The sequence below is a fragment of the Eucalyptus grandis genome, chromosome 5 (genome assembly GCF_016545825.1).
Source record: "Eucalyptus grandis isolate ANBG69807.140 chromosome 5, ASM1654582v1, whole genome shotgun sequence".
Taxonomy (NCBI): Eukaryota; Viridiplantae; Streptophyta; class Magnoliopsida; order Myrtales; family Myrtaceae; genus Eucalyptus; species Eucalyptus grandis.
In genome coordinates this window covers 30,724,836-30,745,611 of record NC_052616.1, presented here as the reverse complement: position 1 = coordinate 30,745,611, position 20,776 = coordinate 30,724,836, and the positions used below count along the sequence as shown (strand labels likewise).

Sequence of the window (20,776 nt, the reverse complement as noted above, 5' to 3'; positions counted from 1 at the left end):
CATGGTCATCTTTGAAGGATTGCACGCAGGTTAAGTCATTACAGTGCATCTTTTATTACAAAAAGACTTGATCTTCGCAAATGCGTCTGTACCATGGATTCCAAGCCTCATTGCATGAAGGCATTTTAAAGGCAGGACATATTAACGGACATATTAATTTTTTTTAGTTTTTATGTATTATCATGGTCATCTTCAAAGAAATGCAACCGTAATCCCAAAATTAATAGCATGCATTTAAAAAGAACTTATAAAATTGAACTTATATTATCATGGCCATGTTGATAGTTATGTTTGTATTAAAGTTCCGAGAGCCACGGCTTTTTTCGTCCTACCATTTGTTGGACATTTGTTGGACACCAAAGAATCTTTTATATTTGCATCGTCAAATTTGCATTGCATCAACATAAATAACACTATCTAAGTGATATAAGCAATTATCCGATTCATCAATAAAATAAAATAAAATCATTACAAGAGATAGCCAAGCTTTCAGTCAAATTGCTAAGGGAAGTCCGAGTAAGCAGCTACTTTATACACTCGTTTTTTCTTAAGAAAAATGGCCAATTAAAGTGCCAAATTTGACGTCAAATTAGCTCGAGGAGTTTGCAAAGTTCAAATTACTAAATAAAGCACAAACAAATGACGAAAACAGCAAGCAAATTGTATAAAATTTTATTGAATTAGAAGGAATGGCTTACATTCTTGGAGGCTTTGGTTGCTCAACGAGTGAATTTGAACATGAGCTGCAAATAGGGGTGACTGTAATATGTATCGAAGGTAAAAAAAGTTTACAAAAACAACTGGAAAGCTTTTATAATCAAAGAAGAGCACTGGAATTGCAAAACCCAATCTAACTCGAATTTCAAATTCAAAGTTAGACAAAATCTAATCTAAATCATCTTGGTACAAGATCATCCCATCTCCACATCTTCAGTATCAAAATCTGATGTATTGCTACCACTTAATTCTTATTGTATCTTTAAATAGACCATTTCATAGTGTGTTCCATCCCCACAAGAATTTCTAGTTGTCTCGAAGTTTACGCTACAATAAGGATGATTTGTAAGTACTCTCGATTCTTTAGTTACAGTCATCCCTCGATAGATGGATCCTCCTTAACTCGGTTTTCAATTTCTGTGCACGGTTCAAGTCAATCAATCTTCGTCGCATGTTATGTCCTTCACTTTTAACTTTACCCATTGGAAACTCATAAGTGTCGAGCTCATAATTTATTCCATTGATGGGCTTTGCAGGCAAAATATATTGTCATGCCATTCATGATCAAGATGAACTTATTAGGCATGCCATCGATCTGATCTTATGGGTTAACTATATTGTCATGGCATGATTCAAGCCATTTTTTCTTTAAGTCGGGCTTGGCGTCAACATACGGCTCCTTTTTCTGACCCAATGCTGGCTGAATACTGGGTGAAATGCACTGGCATTTTCTACTTAGGTAAAGACATATTTATGCCCCCAAATTCTCTGTCACAAACTTTAACTCTTCGATGGTCGAAATACTCTAATCGGTGGTTGAAAGAACAGGTAGTTTCCCACCTAATGCGATGGCGTGAGGAACACGCATCATCAGGTACAAATATTATATTTTTTCTCTTATTCATTATTATAAGTAATAGCAATCATTTTTATGAAAATATATTCTAAATCGTTAATTTTTTGCGGCACATGCCCTCCATAAAGATATGATTCTCCTGCTAATCTCTTTCTCAGTGGTTGACCTGCCTAAGGTAGCCTTTTCACCATAAGAAGAAACAAATACACATCTTTTTTTACCCAATCACAGGCAACGCAGTTGGTGTGAGTTTTTTTCCCTTATTGCAGAGATCAAGGGTTCAAACCCTCTCGTTGCTAAAGTGTCTAAAGTGGGAATCCTGGGCCCGACGGTGTCACCGGGCACTAGAGGGTCGTGTGATCCCCTGAAGGGTGATCTCCAGCAGTTCCTCGGTTAAACAAAAAAAAAAAAAGAAAAGTCTTTTTTCTTGATCTCGTGGGCGTTGATTACAGGAATTCTGCAATCTTCGCACCTAGAATAACACCCACAAGGCATCAAAATCAAGCTAAGATCAAACCAAAATTAACAAAAAGAATTTCACAGTATTTCTATGCAAATGCAATGACACCTTATCAAGGTTTACCAAATGTTGAAACAAATTATACACACGGCCTCAGGCATCCATGAAATCACGCAGGCAAAACCCGCGGCTCATTCTCACGACTGCCTACCTGCTCGCCGGGGTTATTCAGAGCCTCGAATACCTTAGTGCAAGCACCTGAGAATTCCATCAATGCCTTAAAAACGCAAGGCAGGCCGTTCTTGAGGTGGTTCAGGGCCATGGCCTTGGTGAACTCGACCGAGACCACATACTTGGCATTCTCATCGTCCAACCGTTTCTTCAGGGTCTCGATCTTCGCACGCTTCAGTGATATAGGATGATTAGGACCCACCTCCAAAGTCGGGTTATCTGCGGAAATGCCTCGCTCGAGCTTCTTCTCCATTTCATCCAGTGAAGACGACTCTTTCTGCAACTTCTTTTCGAGCTTCTTGGCTTTCCTCTGCAGGTCTAGTTCCTCAGCCTGTTGCAAAAGGATAGAGCGGACACCCAATAGAAGGCTCTTGAGGGCATCTGAAGCTGCCTGTAAACGATAAAACAGATAGAATAATGCGGCCCGTGAAGAAAAATATTGCAGACGATGATATATTCTAGATTGCTGGGATCATCTGGATTACAAGTTAATGGGCACTTCTCGATACTAGCTCATCAAACAAAATTTATGATAAGACTGCTTAAAAGCTGAACATAATCCAAGTTCTGACAACAAACAATCGTGGCCATTTCCATATGGTACAATCAATATCAAAGTTGACCATACATGTGATAAGCAACAAGAAATAAAGAAGAGATGGAAGTAAGGAACGATGCTCTGAAACAAAGTACATATTTAACAGATGTTGTACTGTACAAGAAAAGAATTACAGACCGTGTCCTCACATCGCTGTGCAAGAGATGATAATGCAAGTTCTACCAGCAACTGCAACTATGACTAGGTAATAACTAAATGAAAGATACTAACTATGACCATGCCTTTGCCCGTTTCAAGCTTGGTTTTACTATAGGCATAGCCAGTATTAACCATCCAAGTATCTATTTGCACATTCAGACAGCACATTTTAACACACTTGGCAAAGAAAACAGTAAAACAACATGAAAAGAGCTATCAAGCAATGGTATCAATAATCAATATACAGTTTCCAATCGGCTAAGTGGTGGGGTAGCTCATTCTCATTCATAAGCATTTCAACGCATGCATCAGATCCATAGTCATTGGCATAAGGGGGTTAATAGGTTAATGGCACTACCTTATCAGGTACTCTTTCAAGGTGAATCTGCCAATCCTCACAAAGTGTACAAAGCACAGAAGAGAAATTACTCTGGAGTTGATCATCCGCAAGGCAATCCGTTAATTCTAACCACCTTTGGAGAGTGCTGACATAACCTTTTTGAGATGTAACGAGCTTGCAGAAGCTTTTGTACCATGATTCCACCTCAGACTCAAGCTGTACTGCGGCCTGGCGATGGAAGTCTGAAGAAAGCCCTGTTACTTGATTAACTGAAATATGATTTAATTGGAGTGCTATATGGTTTTGAAGTTTATGGCATCTACACATTGTTTTCCACATGTGCAGCAGCCTGTAAAATCAAAACAAGATGGAGGCAGAAAAGTAGCGATACCAATGTTAGATTCATATTAGAAACAGCAACAAAAAAGCAAACAACAAGTTGCCATTGTGGCAACTTATACCATAATTAGAGAAACAATTGGACATACATAAGTTTACTTATTTATTTCATCACACAACATGAAATATTAAGTACACTTGACTGTTCATCTTCCTAGTTGCTTCTTCTCTTCTTTAATCCCACGTCACATCATCAATAATTTGCACTGTCAACAGAGTGCAAAACTACACAGGAGTCTGATTTGCAACATACCTCCCAGTGTCCAAAAGTAAATACTTCAGGTGATAAGATATTTATTTTTTGACAACACATCATGCCATAACTATTTTAACTTTTGAGATCTCATTATCGATTTTGATATGAAAAGGGAACTCGTGTAAAATCAGTGCTTAACAACTTTTACCCGGAAGTTAATGCAACCAACTGAGGGTGAAGCTCCTCATCTATTAGAGTCACTATTACATCACAAGTTCTACTAATGGACTGCTGCAGGCTAATTAGGTCAGACTCCAGACCCTCCACAGTTAATCTGGTTTTGTCCCTCTTGGCCCAGTCTTGGTTTTCATCTTCTTGCTTTTGCAGTAACAAGAGTTTTCTCTCGTACTCTAGCTTTGTGTTTTCTTCATCCTGCAGAACATATGATGGAGAGAGAAGCATTGAAGCGGGAACATGGAAAAAACTAGAAAGTAGCTAGTAATATGACAATCAATCATTTGCCATTGTAAATCATAACACATACATTTGGGAGAAAAGTTATTTGCAGTCCTAGTGCACTCGATGCAAAGTTAATCATGTCAAGACTGCGTTAATAAGGTAAGCGCAAACAGAAGCATGTATCTGTTGACACTTAATCTCAACTATGCCAATGCTTTATCAACATTTACATTCAGGACTACTATAAAATTAATTTTGCAATGACAAAATCTTTTAAGCAAAATCATTGAGTCTTGTAGTGTAACGGTATATTTCCCTAGAAAACCATGCATATCGACTTATACTGCATTCAGGTAAAGAGATCAATATTTCGAAGTTCAAGTATCAACATCCAAACTTACACCAAGATCACATGCTCATACACTACACTTGTGCTTGAACTTCATGAATAACAACATTAATATCATCATGAATAACAACTTTTTCTCCTTCTATAACTGCCACACTCCCAATTTAGCCCGTGACTCCTAGATCACAGCATTCTGTCAAATTGACAAAGGATCACTCACGAGCATAATCAACTTATCCAGATTAAACTTTGATAATCAGCTCATCTACATAATTGCTACTTCTTGACCTAACATCTACATAATTGCTACTTCTTGACCTAACAGTATGCAGGGTTATTAGGTTACATATATAGCAAGGAGAAAATTTTGAATTCATGATTTAACATGAAGAGTACATTCTTATCCCACATGCTCAGGCCACTGGATGTTAGAACCCAATATCAAATATTTCACAACCATGCTTTAACTAAGGTGGGACTTTCTAAGAAATAAATAAGCATGACCAAACGAAAAAGTTAAGCATGCATATAGAGCAATGGCTACTGCTAGGATATCGATTCACCTATATTCCAGAAAATTTGCAATGTAAAATTAAATTATAGAAATGTTCCATTATTATTTCTAGGAGTTGGTAATTGTGATATGATTAATACAATCCTGACTTCTCGCTGTTGATCCCGATTCTAATCATCCTAGTCTGATTATCATTTCCCACTAACTAGATGGGGCCTAAATTTCAATTTCGGAGATCTATAACTTAGGAGAAAATGCTTGACTTCAATGAGTCAAGATGACTCATTTCTAAGTAACACTCTTACTAGAGACAGGAAAAGAAACTGGATAGGGATACTAATGTGAAGCTTGAGAGTAGCAACCAACACCAGTCATAACTGCACAGAGAAATATCTCCCATATACAATAAGGCCATAATTATCTTGAAAATGGGCACAGCCATTTACTTTTCAAGCTAAGCTTTAATTGTACACTATCTAGTATACATCTGAATGGCTAGAATCACATATAGAAAGTCTTCTCAATAAAATTGGAGTGCAATCATGGACAAAATTGCACCTTTAAGTGTTTATAAAGGTTATGCTCTGCAGTGAACAGCTTGTCAAGAGCGATCGGATGAGCACCCGCCTTGCAGGGTTCACTAGGACCAGGATACTCAGTAACATCTCTTGTAAGCTGAAGTGACCTAGATGACCAGTTCCATGAAAGAGCACTCACAACCTTAGCAGAATTGCTTCTCTTCCCTGTACAAAGTTGAGTTACATTTAAGCACCTACAGGAAAATTAAGCAAATGGTACATGATGGTAGAGCAAGCAATTGACTTGGAAAGTAATGGAGGCAAAGCCGAACTGCTTAAATTGTACTGGACACAGTAACTTCAGATCTAGTTGAAAAGATTAATCCAAAGCAATCCAGCTGATAAAGGAAACTAGGGTCGAAATATGAGACTCAAGTTTTTAGTTTCCGTTATAGCAACATAGACAAAAAGCATGAGCTTCCTATTTTAAAGTGTACATGCTCTGGTCAACCAAAAACACTAGAATATATATTAGGGAACCAATTATAACAGTGCATCGCATGACTAGAAACACTCTGAAAGTAAGATACAAATCCAAGACAAATCAAAGTCAAAAGGAGTAATAGAGGAAAACTCTCTACAGATAACTGCAAAAAGAAAATGCACTAAATGTCACTATACCCAAGTCAATCACATCAAAGTCCATGAGTTGTTCTCTCTATGTTATGGCCTCAAGATTCAGAGGAATGACCTTCATTTCTGAGAGTTTAACACCAAAACGACAATAAAAATACAAATCCTTTTGCATGCGGAATCAGATTTGAGCAAGAATAGGCCTTACTAAAAAGCTGAACAACATCAAACTCATCGGAAACAGGAACCTGCACATATCTACGCAGACTAAAGCTCTACAATCACATCAAAATGACTATTGAACTGCAAGGGGGAAAAAGGCAGAATCCAGTAAGAACAATATCAAATAAAAAAAATAGCATCCTAATATGGCACTTACTCTTGTGTTCTTTTGTTTTCTTGGGTGGGAAACTATCCCATGAATTGAAGTCCACAAGAATAGCTATATCCCTGCCAAGAGCTGATGCTTCCAGAAAATGCTCATCCAAGTTCTTCACAATACCCTCCAAGGACTTCTTGCTCTTCCAAACTTCCATGGTCATATCAGCACTTTCATTAGTGTCCCCGCTCATCTGTGATGAAGTATCATCGTCCAACTCCACAGCTTGTTCTTCTCAGGCAACAGATCTACCGTCCCCCTTTTAAGAGTTTTTCTACCCCATCTTCTCCCTCAAACTCCGTTTTACTCTCCACCCATTCTCCCCATGGAGAAGGCCAGGGATAGGCGGAGGAGGCGGTTTGCAAATAAAATCCTCATCAATCTCTATACTTTCTTGTGTACTAGTAATCTCTCCTTAGTTTTATTGTGCCTCCTATTATCCGGACTGAAAACCGGTGGAGGTGGAGGTGATGGAGGCAAAGGGGGAGGAGGAGAAGGAGGTGATGCCAGGCCGAACAAAGTGTTCTCGATCTCCAACGACTCCGACTCGGTGAACTGCCGGAGTGTCGCTCCCGTGTTCTTCAGGCTCTTATGTAATCCAACAGGGCATCAGCAAAGTCCCCCCTAAACACCAGCAACTGCTTCATCAACCTCTTTCTCTCCTTGCACGCCTGAACCCTCTCTTCTTCATCAATTCTCGAAGCGACGCAGCCCATTACGAATAAACCAATATCGCAACTCTACCTGGGGTTCACCTGCATTCACCAATTAAAAGGACTTGAAGCATGCCAGGAGAAAGCTACTGCCCTGAGCAGACCATATCCCATAAATTTCGCTCAGCCGATGCTGATTTCAAGAACCAAGACCCAGTTCCCACAACCCAGGATGCTATTCGCATAGATCACGATTCTCTCACCAGATTCCGCTTCCTTCTAAGTAACAAGCGCCACATCAACCACAACAAGACCAGATAAACAAGAACAGCCTATATTCGAATTCCATTCTCGAACACGGAAAGTACACTCCAAACCAACTAAAGGACCTTCCCAGAGAATATCCCAAATTCTCACGACTCAGGAAGTCGCACGCATTATCGAAAGAATTTCCCAACAAGCCAGACGACCCACCTGCACCTTCAAGATCGCTTGAATTCCCACTCAGCCACGACCCATCTACTGCTCAAAACGTGACTCACCCGAGATCCGGAAATTCTCTCCCAAACGATGCAAAGAAAAACAAAGACAAAAAGACAAAAACGAAAAGGAAAAAAAAAAAAAAACTGTCCTCCGTCCACCTCCTCCTCTTTGCTCACCAAAAGGGAACACACAGAGAGCATCAACAACGACAGAGCACTCCGAGAAAAACCCAGAAAAAAAAAAAAGGAAAGCAAGAAACGATATCCAGCTGCAGAGTCCACCAGTCCAGACCGTACTCCCCCTCTCTCCACTCCACCAGACACTCTTTGCTCAGAGCAGACCTCTGACACGGTACTAATGCAAAACTAATCGAACAACACAAACCCAATAAAAAAATAAAGGGAAAGAACCAGATGCGGACAAGAAGAAGCGTAGGTCAGAGTCTGACCTGGAAAATGTCCTCCTCCGACGACTGCTGCTGCGGATTCCTTCCTCCCTCTGCCTCCTCTCTCTTTCCCTCCCTCAACAAAAAGAACGGTCAGATGGGTTCTCCCTCAGCATTTCCCCCGTTACGTGGGCGTGCTTCTTGAAAAGGCTCAAGACCCAATCGAGAAGAGGAGGAAGGAGAGGTATCCAAAGCAAAGTTCGGGGGGAAAAACTTGGAAAAGCTGCTTTCATGGATTTTTCATTTTTGGTCGGGACAGGAACGTGCCATCACCGAAACATAGCCAGTGACATAGGACGGGGGATGTGGCATCCTTATAAAAAAATGTTAGGCAACTTATCCTATACATTGGTCGGACGATGTTATCCTCGGAAAGACTATTAGGTAAGTTAGGACATTTCATTTCCAAATTTTACTAGAACGACAATAACAACTCAACTACTCTTGAACGACCTCTTTTTCCACTCTCCAGCCACTTCTTCCACGCCTATTATGTCTTGGAATCTTACTTTAAATAATCCACTTGCTTGACAGTTTAACTAACTGACGGAGTAAAGATAAGTCAGTTTGATTTGCATTGTTTATCCCTAGATTCTCCTTCATGATTGTGAATATTTTGATTTCGATTTGCGATGTGAATTGATGAGAATTCATTTAAAGATTGAATCTTGCGATTGATCTGAACTTTATACATGGTCTGTATAGAATTTGATCCTTATAACTACATGTACAAGTATGAAAAGTTTGAAAAAGGGCTTGTTAAGACCAAACAACTTAATATATTTTGTATTTCGTAATGGTCGAAACTTCTCGTTTATTTTTTTAATTGGAGTAATCTTTTCATTATTATTATTATTTGTAGTGTAGTCACTATGGAAGGTATCAAGAGGACTCAAATTGCATTAAATTATCTATTGATGACAAAGATGTGACTTAGAAAAAGCAATGGATAATGTAGTGCGACATGAATAACAAATAAAAAAATGACTATTAAATTAACCAAAAAGAATGAAAGTTGAGCAGTTAAAATATGTGAAATATAGTGTAATGACATATATTAAAGTTTTAATTAAATTAAATTCATTTAATAATATTAATGGACAATTCTTTTCTTTTTAATTTTTATTGTGCTCGTGTAATGTTTTAAATAGTGGATTCCTAGTACAATATACAACTCATCAGCTGTCTTCCAAATAAACTACTTTCTTTTTCGTTTTCTAGAAGAGCGACACCATTTTTGTCTCAAATGGAAAAAATGCGAAAAAAAAAGAAGAAGATGAAACCAAACAAAAAGAAGGAAAATGTAAGAAAAGAAAATGTAAGAAATAACCTCTTCATTACGTGGGTAGAATTATATTTAATATTTTTAAGTTTTGAAAGCATGCTAAAGTGTAATCGGCAAGGAATGATATGATTGATACAAGTGGTAAAGGTGTCTACAATCAAATATAAGGTGGAAAAAAAATATCTAAGCTAAGGTGAAATACAAGGAAAGAACCAATGCACAGGAAGATGCGAATATATAAAATCTCAATTAAAAAAAAATCCGAATTTTATATCATGAATTTTAAATTCATGATTCCATCACTAGTTATCTCTCTAACTCTGGTATGTTTCTAGGGGTTATATATTAAGAAACAAAAAAAAAAAGTAAATCGTCATGCTCCGATAAAGAAAGTACACGTTTCGGCCAGAGTTTAACTTGTGACACTCGTAATATTCCACTTTATTTATGTCAAATCACATATTATCTACTTGGGCTGATTATTTAAAAACAGGTACATGATTTTCCTCTAAAGTTCATTGATTTTTCATAAAATTGGCAACTCAACATTGTTTATTTTTTCAAATACTTATGTGACAACTAGAAAGTTAATGAGATTTATAAAGAAACCTAGAATATTTAGATGATAAATTAAAAGAAAAGTTACAAGTCACTACAAGTTCAGCAGTAACCCCATTACATCGTGAATTCTGGGTAATTTTGTTTGCTATTTTATCGACCCTTTTTTCTGTCAATGACATTAAATCCACATGTGCATGAATCTTGTTAATAAAAACAATTATTTACGAATTGTAATATAGTGGGATATTCGAACTGTAAATATGCTTGAATTTAACCTAAAATAGTTGGCATGTAAAAAGGCTTTGAAAACTGTTGTTCATGGTAAAGTTTTCTAACGTGAAAAGGAAATAATAATAATAATAATAATAATAATAATAATAATAATAATAATAATAATAATAATAATAATAATAATAATAATAATAATAATAATAATAATAATAAATAAATAAATAAATAAATTTAACTCTAGTTGTTTAGCAAAAAATAAATGATTTAAAAAATGTTTTTCAATAAAAAAAATTGCTTATATCAATAAGAATTATTAGTCAATAAAAAAATTCATTATTAATAATAATTTATGTCTAAATAATTTTGTGAATGTTGAAATATTTTTTATTCATTCATTGTTGTAAGTGTTTCAAGCAACCATTCTTTTAGAAATATTTTTTTCAAATCATTCATTTTTCGTAAAATAATCATACCTTGCATTAATATTTTGTTTTCAAAGAATTTGATAATGCTATATTCATATCAAATTGAAGGAAATGAGACTTTGGACACCATGCTCGCACAATTGATCACTTTACGTTATTTAATATATTAATCATATTGTTTCAAGTGGGAACATTAGCCCATATGGTTAGTTTGAATGGACCACCTATGAAGTAGTGGTGTGGTCCATACTAAACCAGCGCTGCTTATGATCATTATTGTCGGAACACCCTTTAGCAAATGTTGATTTTGCATTGGTTAAAAAAAAAAAGGCTAGCAAAACTAAAATAAAAAAAGGAAGCGAAGTGTGGGATTGAAAGAAATTAATAAAATAAATAAATAAATAAAAAGTCGCGTCAAACTTCCGCCCATTTGAAGACTTAGTAATGGGAAAGGATGAACTCATTGCTTCTAGAAAGTTAAAAAGCAAAAAAGGAAATCACTCAGTCTCACACTATGTATTATAGAAAATAATTTACCTCACCCGGTCTTGCCTACTTTTTTACTTTTCCTTTTATAAAAACGAAAAAGCAAGCAATTCACTCAAAATTGCCACATCACTCGCTTTTTAGTCACACCTCATTGAGGGCTCTAACTTAGCCATGACACTCAGGAAAAAATCAATTGAGATGATCTATTTTATTGAAGCGTATGTGTGTTTTTAGCACCAGCTCGAGGTGGGGAAAATGAACTCGAGCCAAGAGTGGGGACGATTTGGGCAGAACAATCAGCCACACATTGCAAAGCTGGCTGTAGATCTTTTCTTCCCCTAAATCATTACTCTTGAGAGAGAGAGAGAGAGAGAGAGATCCAATTGGAAAAATCAATGTGGGAATGTGTTGCAATGATTGAAATTTCAATAATTCATCAATTGACGCGCACTCTTAAGAAACATTTGTGATTCATTAGATGACAATTTGGCTCCATCTTCTCTTCTGACTTCCACAATAGTACGACATTTTATTACCATTGCCGACATTTATTACTGATGTTGCCAAGTCACGTGTCGCATTGGTAGTAACAAAAAAACATCTATGCTTTGGAAGCTACTCGATGGCAAAAGGGTAAGAGAGATTGAGGATTAGGAAGGGCTGGTTGGAGGATTAAAGTTTTCCATGCGTGGATTCCATTTCATAGATAGGTGATAGATAAAATATGGATATATTGAATTCTATTGAAGTTTCTTTTCTTGAATATTGAATGTGTAATCTTGCTTTTTCCATATAAAATTGACCATAGGATTAGAGTAGCAATAAGAACTTTGAAAGACTTTACCCATTCATGATGTCTAAAATGCGTGCACTGTATGGTTTATTGTCGGTCAAATTTTGATCAAATCTCAGTCAACCTTAGTTAAAGAATTAAATGTCTACGCCACAAGTTCTATAATTAATGCTTTATGTTCTATGTATTGAAGTTTTTATTGTTTATTTTTTTTTATGCGTTCATTTTTATGAGTGATAGCTTTTGAAAAGTGGGGATTTATGCTATTGCTTTAGATTTCATTTTGCTTGACTGAGGGATGATTTGGACTCTTTCCGATGTGGAAAGGGTTGAGAATGAGAATGATTTTTCCGGGATTTCTTGATAAGTGAAGGTGCAGGTTAATGTTTCCATGAAAGATGATTTATTAATTGAAGAGAAAAAGTCATTGTTTTGGATTATTTAGTTTCTTCTTAGGCAAGCGGATTATTTGGTTAAATAGCCACATTTGAATTAATTATAGTGATCAGTTCTCATGGTGCGAAGTGCTAATCCATCGTTAGACATGTCTAATGAGTTCTTTGGGCTGGTTCAGATCCTCAGTCTTTGCAAATAGAGTGAATTTTATTTACCTTGTTAAAATTCTTGCATGAAAGATTTGCATTAAGAGGAGAATTGGGTTATGTTAACTCTTGAGCATTTTTGGTGTGCAGGTGATGTATCATTTGCATTTGGCCATGTCCTTTTAAAGAATAAAAGGTAAGGAAAAAAAAAAGGAATTGACCAGTTCCTAGATTGACCTTGGAATTGGCTTAGAATGGTGGTTTCGGATTTAAAGTTGGTTACAAGTTCAACAAGGGTTGGTTCCAAATTTTGAAAACGGAAATTGGCCATAACAGGAAAGATTTTAGGTTTCATATTTGAGACCTACTCATTCTAAAGTTGATTATCCTTAGAAGTGTGCGCCGAATTTAGTTTAACCTGAGAATTGGACCAATTAATTTGAACTAACCACTTCAAGGTCTATTCTAGAAAGAGAACCAATTCGATACTTGATTCTTCAAATCAAGAATCAGTCCATAAGCCTAGGATTAGTTCGGTTTCTAGTTCCCTGATTGTAAGGTAGAACTAGTTCTAAAACCTATTTTGGAAAATAAAAACACTTTAGTATCTATCGAGAATCGAATCGTGATCTTTTAACATAAACTAACAATATAACCCCTCTGCAACATATACAGTTGTATTAGTGCAACTTTCATATTTATCATCAAAATTTGATCATAAACACAAAACAAGAAGAGGCTGGTTGCCCGTTTAATCAAGAACGAGAGTAGTCACGAGGGCGATTCCCTGTTCAAGGCTGGACATGATCACCCATAATTTCCACAGCGATACTATCGATCATCTGTCTTTCTCCACATGCGTTCCTGCGATACAGCTGGGGCAATGGTACTATTTCCTTGCCAACCATCCACATGGTCCAACACCCGTCCAGATGATGCAAACGTTCGTGACACATCGGACCGGGTCTTGGCTAACATAGAGCGGCAGACTCGATTCCCACTCACTGAAGCATCGCCACTCTGTTTAGTATCGCTTTGTAAAAAGTGCTTCGACGCATGGTGGATGGAGGACGATGCTTGCCTCAGACCCTTCGAAGAAAAATGGAATCACCCATCATCTCAAAATAGCTCAAAGGCTTGCAGAAAATAAGGGTGTGTTTGTTTGTGTTTCTTTTTTCGTTTATGAATACAAATCTTGTTTTTTGCTAGAAACAAAAAAAAAAAAAAAAAAAAACGCGTTTGTTTGCATTTTTGTTTCAAATCTTTTTTTTTTTTTTGGTTCCCAATAACAAATTTGAAACAGAAACGGGAACACTTTGGAGAAATAAATTTTCTCTCTTCTTTCTTTTCTTTTTCTTTTCTTCTTCTTTTTTCTTTGGCCGGTCGCCGGCCTCGGCCATGATCCGCAAGGCGCCGTCGAGGGCCGGCAACCTCGTCGAGCGTCGCGGCCCTAGCAAACTAGAGCTTGCCCAAATTCCAGCGAGGCCGAGCTTGCCCAGCCAAGGCGAGGCCGCCGACCCTCGTCGGCCGGTCACCGGCCATGACCGAAGCTGGCGACCAGCCAAAATGAAGAAAAAAAGAAAAATACAATGAAAATATTAAAAAATTAAAAGAACAAAAATTTACCAAACGTGTTTCTGGTTTTTTTATATTTCAAGAACAAATTTATCAAACGTGTTCTTCTATTTAAAAATTGTTCTCCGGAACAGCTATTTCTATTCTGGAAAATAATTTTTGAACAGAAACATTACCAAACACACCCTAAAATGTCGCACTAATTTGGCGGTTTTGGTGTCGGGAGGAGTTGTGCTAGGGTTTGCGATTGCGTATTCAATGGCTGAAGTTGGAGATCACAGCTCCAAATTCTATCACGCTTCCACTTTCCAGCGGGGACGGCGGACAAGATAACTATGCTTAAGTATCATACAGGGGAATGGCATCGCTATCCCAAACCACTAATGATTATGACTGTGGACTTCTTTCGAGATCTTCCAAGGCCCCGAGATTTGAATGCTTTTCTCACCCAGCCATCATGAGATCAGGACCGGATCTTTTGAACTCGCGGCGACGAAAGCTCCAGATCACAATGGTCTTAATGGCTTATTCTACTAAAAAAACTGGAACGTTATCAAGATTTCAATCCTTGAGACCTTGAATAAATTTCATAGCTTAGCCTTTTTCGAACGTCGGCTAAACCAAAACCCACATCACCCTCATACCAAAAGTCTCATATCCAGTTTGCTTGTGCAACTTCGCCTACAAAATCATCACCAAAACACTAGCCAACAGACTCGAATTCATCCTCCCAGAACTCATCTCACCCACGAAAAGCGCCTTCTTTCAGGGACGTCAAGTACAAGACATGGTCTTTCATTGTTCAGCAGGTGCTCCATCAGCTTCGTACGAGAAGAAGCACGCGTGAACTCGAGGTGTTTCGGAAGTTGGACATCCGGAAAGCTTACGGTTTGGTCCGGTGGAGTGCGACTTTTTAGAGTGTCCCCAATGAGATGTGGGTTTGATCCACAGTAATTAAATGGATAATGAGCTGTAGCGTCGAACTTGATGGACGACTATCGAATCATTTCACGCCTTCTCCGAAATTGCGGCGAAGAAGGGTCGGTTAAAGTTGCTGTGGAAGAACGTCGGTTGAAGGGAATTACTCTCCTGCAAGCATGCCAAGACTCAAATTTAATGGGATATGATGGAATAACTAGCATATTCTCCATTTTGTTCATGGAAATGTTACATTTTCTAAATGACAATAATATTAAAAGAACTGGGAAATATTTTCCATCATTTGGAAAATTTAATTTAAAATTAATTTTCCTAAATACACATACATTATTCGGGTACTTATGATTTGCACAGAATCAAAAACTTAACATGGGCACCAGAATGCTAGTAGGTCCAACCTCAATGAACCCTGACCCCGATGTCGGGGACCGAGGCATGGGCACTTGGGTCCTGACCAAGAACACAAGCACCGGTCCTAGGTCCGTAGAAATTGGAACTGAGACCCCGGTACCAATACACGGCTTCTTAGCATCCCGACGTGAGTCCATAGAGGCCAAGCTCAAGATCCTAGTATCTATGCTCTAATCTCCAGTGCCTAGTGGTGAGCTTAGGTCCCGCTTGTAACGATATTATCCACTTAAGGCTGAAGCCCGTAGAGTTTTGTTCTTTTGGGCTTTGCTCAGAAAAAGCCTAATTACAGGTTGTGGCATCACACACACACACACACACACACACACACACACACACATATATATATGATACTTCATCTCACCACACCCAACCGATATGAGATTTGGTTTATTCTACCCCTATTTAATCCTAAAGTCGAAGCTGCACCTTATCTAGGCCCTCTCTAGCAGTAGCAATTACTCCTATCCTCATTAGACTAGGTCGTTACACCTAGGCTCAAGACCACATTGCCCATGCCTAAGCTCAATCAATCAAGGCCAAGGTCTAGGACCCTAATTCTCATGCCCGAATCCAATAAGCCAAAGCTCAAGACCATGGTGCTCGGGCTCAAGTTCATAAAGGTTGAGTCGAGGACTTCGGTGCTCATGCTTGTGCCTAAATCTCTCGTGCTTGAGCACAAGTCCATTAAGGCCAAGGCTCAAGCTCCAATGCCTATGTCCTAGCTCATTGGAGCTAGGCCCGAGACCCCGGTACCCATTTCCAAGTCCCTAATGATCGAGACCAGGTCCACATAGGTCGAGCTTGGGATCTCGGTGCCCTTACCTAGATCCCTAACGCCTGGGCTTGGGTCCTTAGCACCAAGCTTGGGTCCATCGAGGCCAAGACCCCGACGAACAAGCCTGGTCAATAAGACATGGGCCTAGCATCATGGACAAGGGGCTCGAGCACTGAGACGCAAGCATTAATGCTAGGTCCCAAGCCTAGCCTTGTTGGATCTAGGCACAAACACCAAGGTCCTAAACCCAACCTCAATAGACCAATATCTCAAGTCTTGGCCTCATTAGACGCAACTTGGGAGCCAAGGTTTTAGGCCCAGACTGAGCTTAGGCACCAAGCTCTTGGGCCTCGACCTTGATGAACACAAGCTCAAGCATAAGGGATTCAAGCAAGGGCACAAGGGTCTCGAGCTCGGCCTCTAGTGGGCCTAGGTGTGGGGGACCTAGGCATTGTGCATGTGTCCCAAGCCTAGCCTCAATGGACCCATGCACGAGCATCGGCATGGGGAATCCAAACTAGGGTATAGGTCCCGAGCCCAACCTTGATGAACCCAAACGCAAGTGCCAAGGACCTAGGCCTAGCCTCGATGGACCCCGGGCCATGAGTTATAGACCCAGCCACTAGCATTGGAGTCCTAGGCCCCACTAGGCCTAGGCGTTGGAACTTAGGCATAGACACTAAAGTTGTGGGCCTACTAGTAATGGACCTTGGGGGACCTAATCATGCACACTAGGGACCTAAGAACGCTCCCATGCCCAGGCATGGAGTTTCCAATCTAAACACTAATATCTAATCTTGCTTTGGAAAATAATTTTTATTTTTATTTTTTAAGATAAATCATTTTTTGAATAGTATAAATTCTTTGTTGACTCATTTTCTTAATCAATCTAAATAGTAAAAACTTAAGGAAAATGTATTTCAAAAAATATTTTTAGTGAAACAAATCGAGCGTGTTTAAAATTGGGAAGATCTTCAATTGGAAGGAGGATTATTCCACGGTCCCCTAAATCAACATCAGCCCCACTCAGTTTCTTAGTTAATTGAATGTGACTAAGCTCAGTGGAATGAAGCAGCTATCCAACCAAAGATTAACGTCGGATGTGGCACAACAGATCCTAGCAATTAATTTAAGTATTAACTTTGTAATTTAGATTTTTCTATATGACGAGTCTTCAGAGTATTTGATATCTATTTGTACACGAGTAATGCTACACGTACTAAGACGTTACCGGGGGTTCCTTTTTAAATGAGATGGTTGTTTATGTTGACATGCGCCGTGGAATCGGGTTTTCAAAACAAAGTTTGTCAAAAATAGAGAAAAAGGTTAATGGGGGCAACATCAATTAAATGAAATTTAGGTTTCTACTCCACCATCATTTCTTCCCAGAATTGCACAAACGTCGTTTCAAGCACTATTACAATCTGCCATTGCTGCCAGCCTGACAATCGTCGAAGCTCTTCTTATGGATTTCAAATTCTTATATTTGAAATGTCATTCTATTTCACATTGATCTCAATTATTTCGCCAATAGACATTTAATTTTTATTTTTTTTTATGAATTTTGATTTCTCTTCAATGGAGCTCGTCATTCAACTTTGGTCTTTGAAATTGCCCATAACTTTTCCTATTGCCAAGAACCTTTTGAAGTATAATCTGGACAACGCTGATTCCATCATTTTTATGGTGTAATTCTTGAAACCCTTTTGGGCCACTTCCTGACAGATTTCCTTGAAGAGTTGGGCCCGGCTCTGGTTTGAGCAATGATTGTAAGGATTCTGAAGTTACCAGTGAGTATAGTTGGCATTGACCCTCGGCTAGATCTGAAGATCTTGTTCAGCTGCAAGTCGCTTTGCTTGAGAGCCTGGTTCCTTCACCCTCTGTTGCTTTCTGATCAGTTGATCTGGACTCATTGCTCCTCTGGAGTTTATAGTTTAGTTTGTGCCTGGAATGATATCTGAGAAAGGGGTCCTCATGTGGAATGGCACAGTTGGGTTTGGTTTGCTCTTGTATTCTGAGCACCACTTCATCACTTGGTTATTCATCTTAGCTTGCCACTCGTGACAGCCTCTCCAAATTGTGTTCTCTGCCCTCTGCCACTTGCTTGCTTTGTGGACTACGTGATGAAGGTAGAGACCATCCGTTTCATGAGTGCTACTTTTCTGCACTGGTATGGACGAGAGTTCTGGAGTTTCAAGGCCCCAGCTGCTTGGACTGCTGAATTTCAGTGGTTTAAATATGCTGCCGAAAGATCTTTCTCTGCATTGCTCTTCAATATCTCTTGGCACGCTACTATTTATAGGTTGTGCGCTGCTAGGAATTAAAGGATGCATGATGAGAATTACTGGGTTAATGTTAAAAATGTTGGATATTTCAGCAGTTTTGAAATTTTTAATAGTAACGGTTTTGATAGTAGTTATGAGTTATGACAACCATGAAAGCAGTATTTTGTAATGGTTTTGCAATGATCATATTAACGGCTTTCTAACAGCTTTATTGTAGTTTTATAACGGCTTAACGTTTGATTTATTTCTTCATAAACCTCCATTATTTTATAACGGTCATCATTGTAATTACCAATTGATTATGGAAAACGGCTTTCTCTTTTTTAACCTACCGATTATTACTTCGTATTTTGGAAAGTGATATCGATATATCAAAACAAGAATATTCTTGTTTCTCGTTACATATCTTCTTCTTTTTTTTTTATCTTTACTAGGTTATACCCATAATGTTATTTATGTTCTAGTACGGAGTATAGAAAAATATTTTTTGTATCTTAGGAGGATAGTCACTAAAGTCTATCACATCGTATCGAGTTTCATATTCCGAAGGCTAGAATTATTTTTAAGAATAATGCTTGCACGCCTCAAATAATTGATTTTATTTCCATCCTTTGTAATAAATTTTCAACAATTCTTATTATTTTTTATGTTTTCTAACATTTCTCTAGCAAAAGAAAACTCTAGATGCAACATCACTGGATTAAAATTGGAGTTCCGACTCTAAATGTTGCTGTCACATCCAAAGGTGCCTTTTGTTAGTTACATCCAGTTTCACATTTATAAGTCAATAACGCTCTCTCCTTATTCAATGCGCAATTCGGTTAATTCATATTCCCTTATCCTTTTTGGAAGCCTACCGGGAGCAGTTCCTCATTTAGATCCTTTCAACTTGGCAATCACTCTATGCCCTCATTGAACAGTATCTTTACAGAGAAGTATTGCTACCACTGTGAGACTGAGCCTTAGTGTTGAGTCCAAAGTTTTGCTGTCATAGCCGAACTTGTGAAGCTTGGGTTCTCACTTGCTAGTTTTGTGCATGTGGGAGGCTTTTGTTGTTCTGTGAATGAGTGGCATTAGCATTTGAGTGAGCTGGGAAAAGGTTAGTAGCTGTTACACTTGATGGCCCTGTTACTTTTACCATGTCGCATATTCTTTTGAATTAATTGTAATACGAAGGATCAAATATCCAAATAAATAAATAAAAATTGAAGAAGCTCTTCGCTGATCTTCTTATGTTCATGCTAAACTAAAGCCCATGAAGATGGAGATTTTGTCAAGTAAAATAAAGAGAACACCACAGAAGTTTCAAGATAGTTCATATAAGTAATTACATTCAGTGTGCAGTGGAACCTCATGCCCAAGATAAAATGCAATGATATAATTCTTGGAGGTAATATACCACTTTGAATCATATTATATGTTTACATCTCATGGTACTGTCTCACTAATAAATATTTTTATAGCAAAGTATTTTTTAAAATGTTACCTCTAGTGTCTCACCAAGGAATGGATATTCCTCCAATGACCCTCTCCTTATTACAAGAAAAGATTTTTGTACTTCCACCACAAAAATAACCATCACTAGATCGGACCGCCTAAATAGAACTAACCAATCTAGGCAATTAAATTCCACCCTTAGAAAAATTTAACAATTTACTTAATTACTAAGTCAATTATTTGACTTTGCTTTTCTTTCTCTTGTTAATTCCACTAAGTCAAATTAAAATTTTAATTGGCATTTAGAAATATTTTTTCAATTCCAAATATATTTTCTCTATTAAAGCAATTACATAACTCTCCAATAGCTTTTTTTTTTCAGTTTGATTTAATTTTATAGAATGTCAGTGGAATTCATTTTGATTGCTATATATTCTTTCTTATTTTATTTTTATTTTTAAACTTTCCTTTCCAGCTTTTTTTCCAACCATCCTTGAGGTCTAACGAAGGCTATTAGCGAGAAAAGTTATCATTGAGACATGTATTATATCTCTATACGTAGCATATGATTCTTTCACTCAAACAAACATACCTGTAATTCAATTTTCGATATTTTAGTATACATAATTTTTTTTTCAT

General features: G+C 37.9%; 1 protein-coding gene across 1 annotated transcript; it reads right to left on the bottom strand.

Annotated features, from left to right (window-relative positions):
* Positions 1-2,065: 2,065 nt before the first annotated feature.
* LOC104444883 (protein ROLLING AND ERECT LEAF 2) lies at positions 2,066-8,702 on the bottom strand. Its single transcript, XM_039313596.1, is given in 8 exon segments — positions 2,066-2,655; positions 3,380-3,710; positions 4,165-4,388; positions 5,837-6,021; positions 6,809-7,043; positions 7,199-7,395; positions 7,398-7,563; positions 8,393-8,702. Coding segments are annotated over 7 exon segments (1,752 nt in total). The 5' UTR covers positions 7,525-7,563; positions 8,393-8,702; the 3' UTR covers positions 2,066-2,202.
* Positions 8,703-20,776: the final 12,074 nt, after the last annotated feature.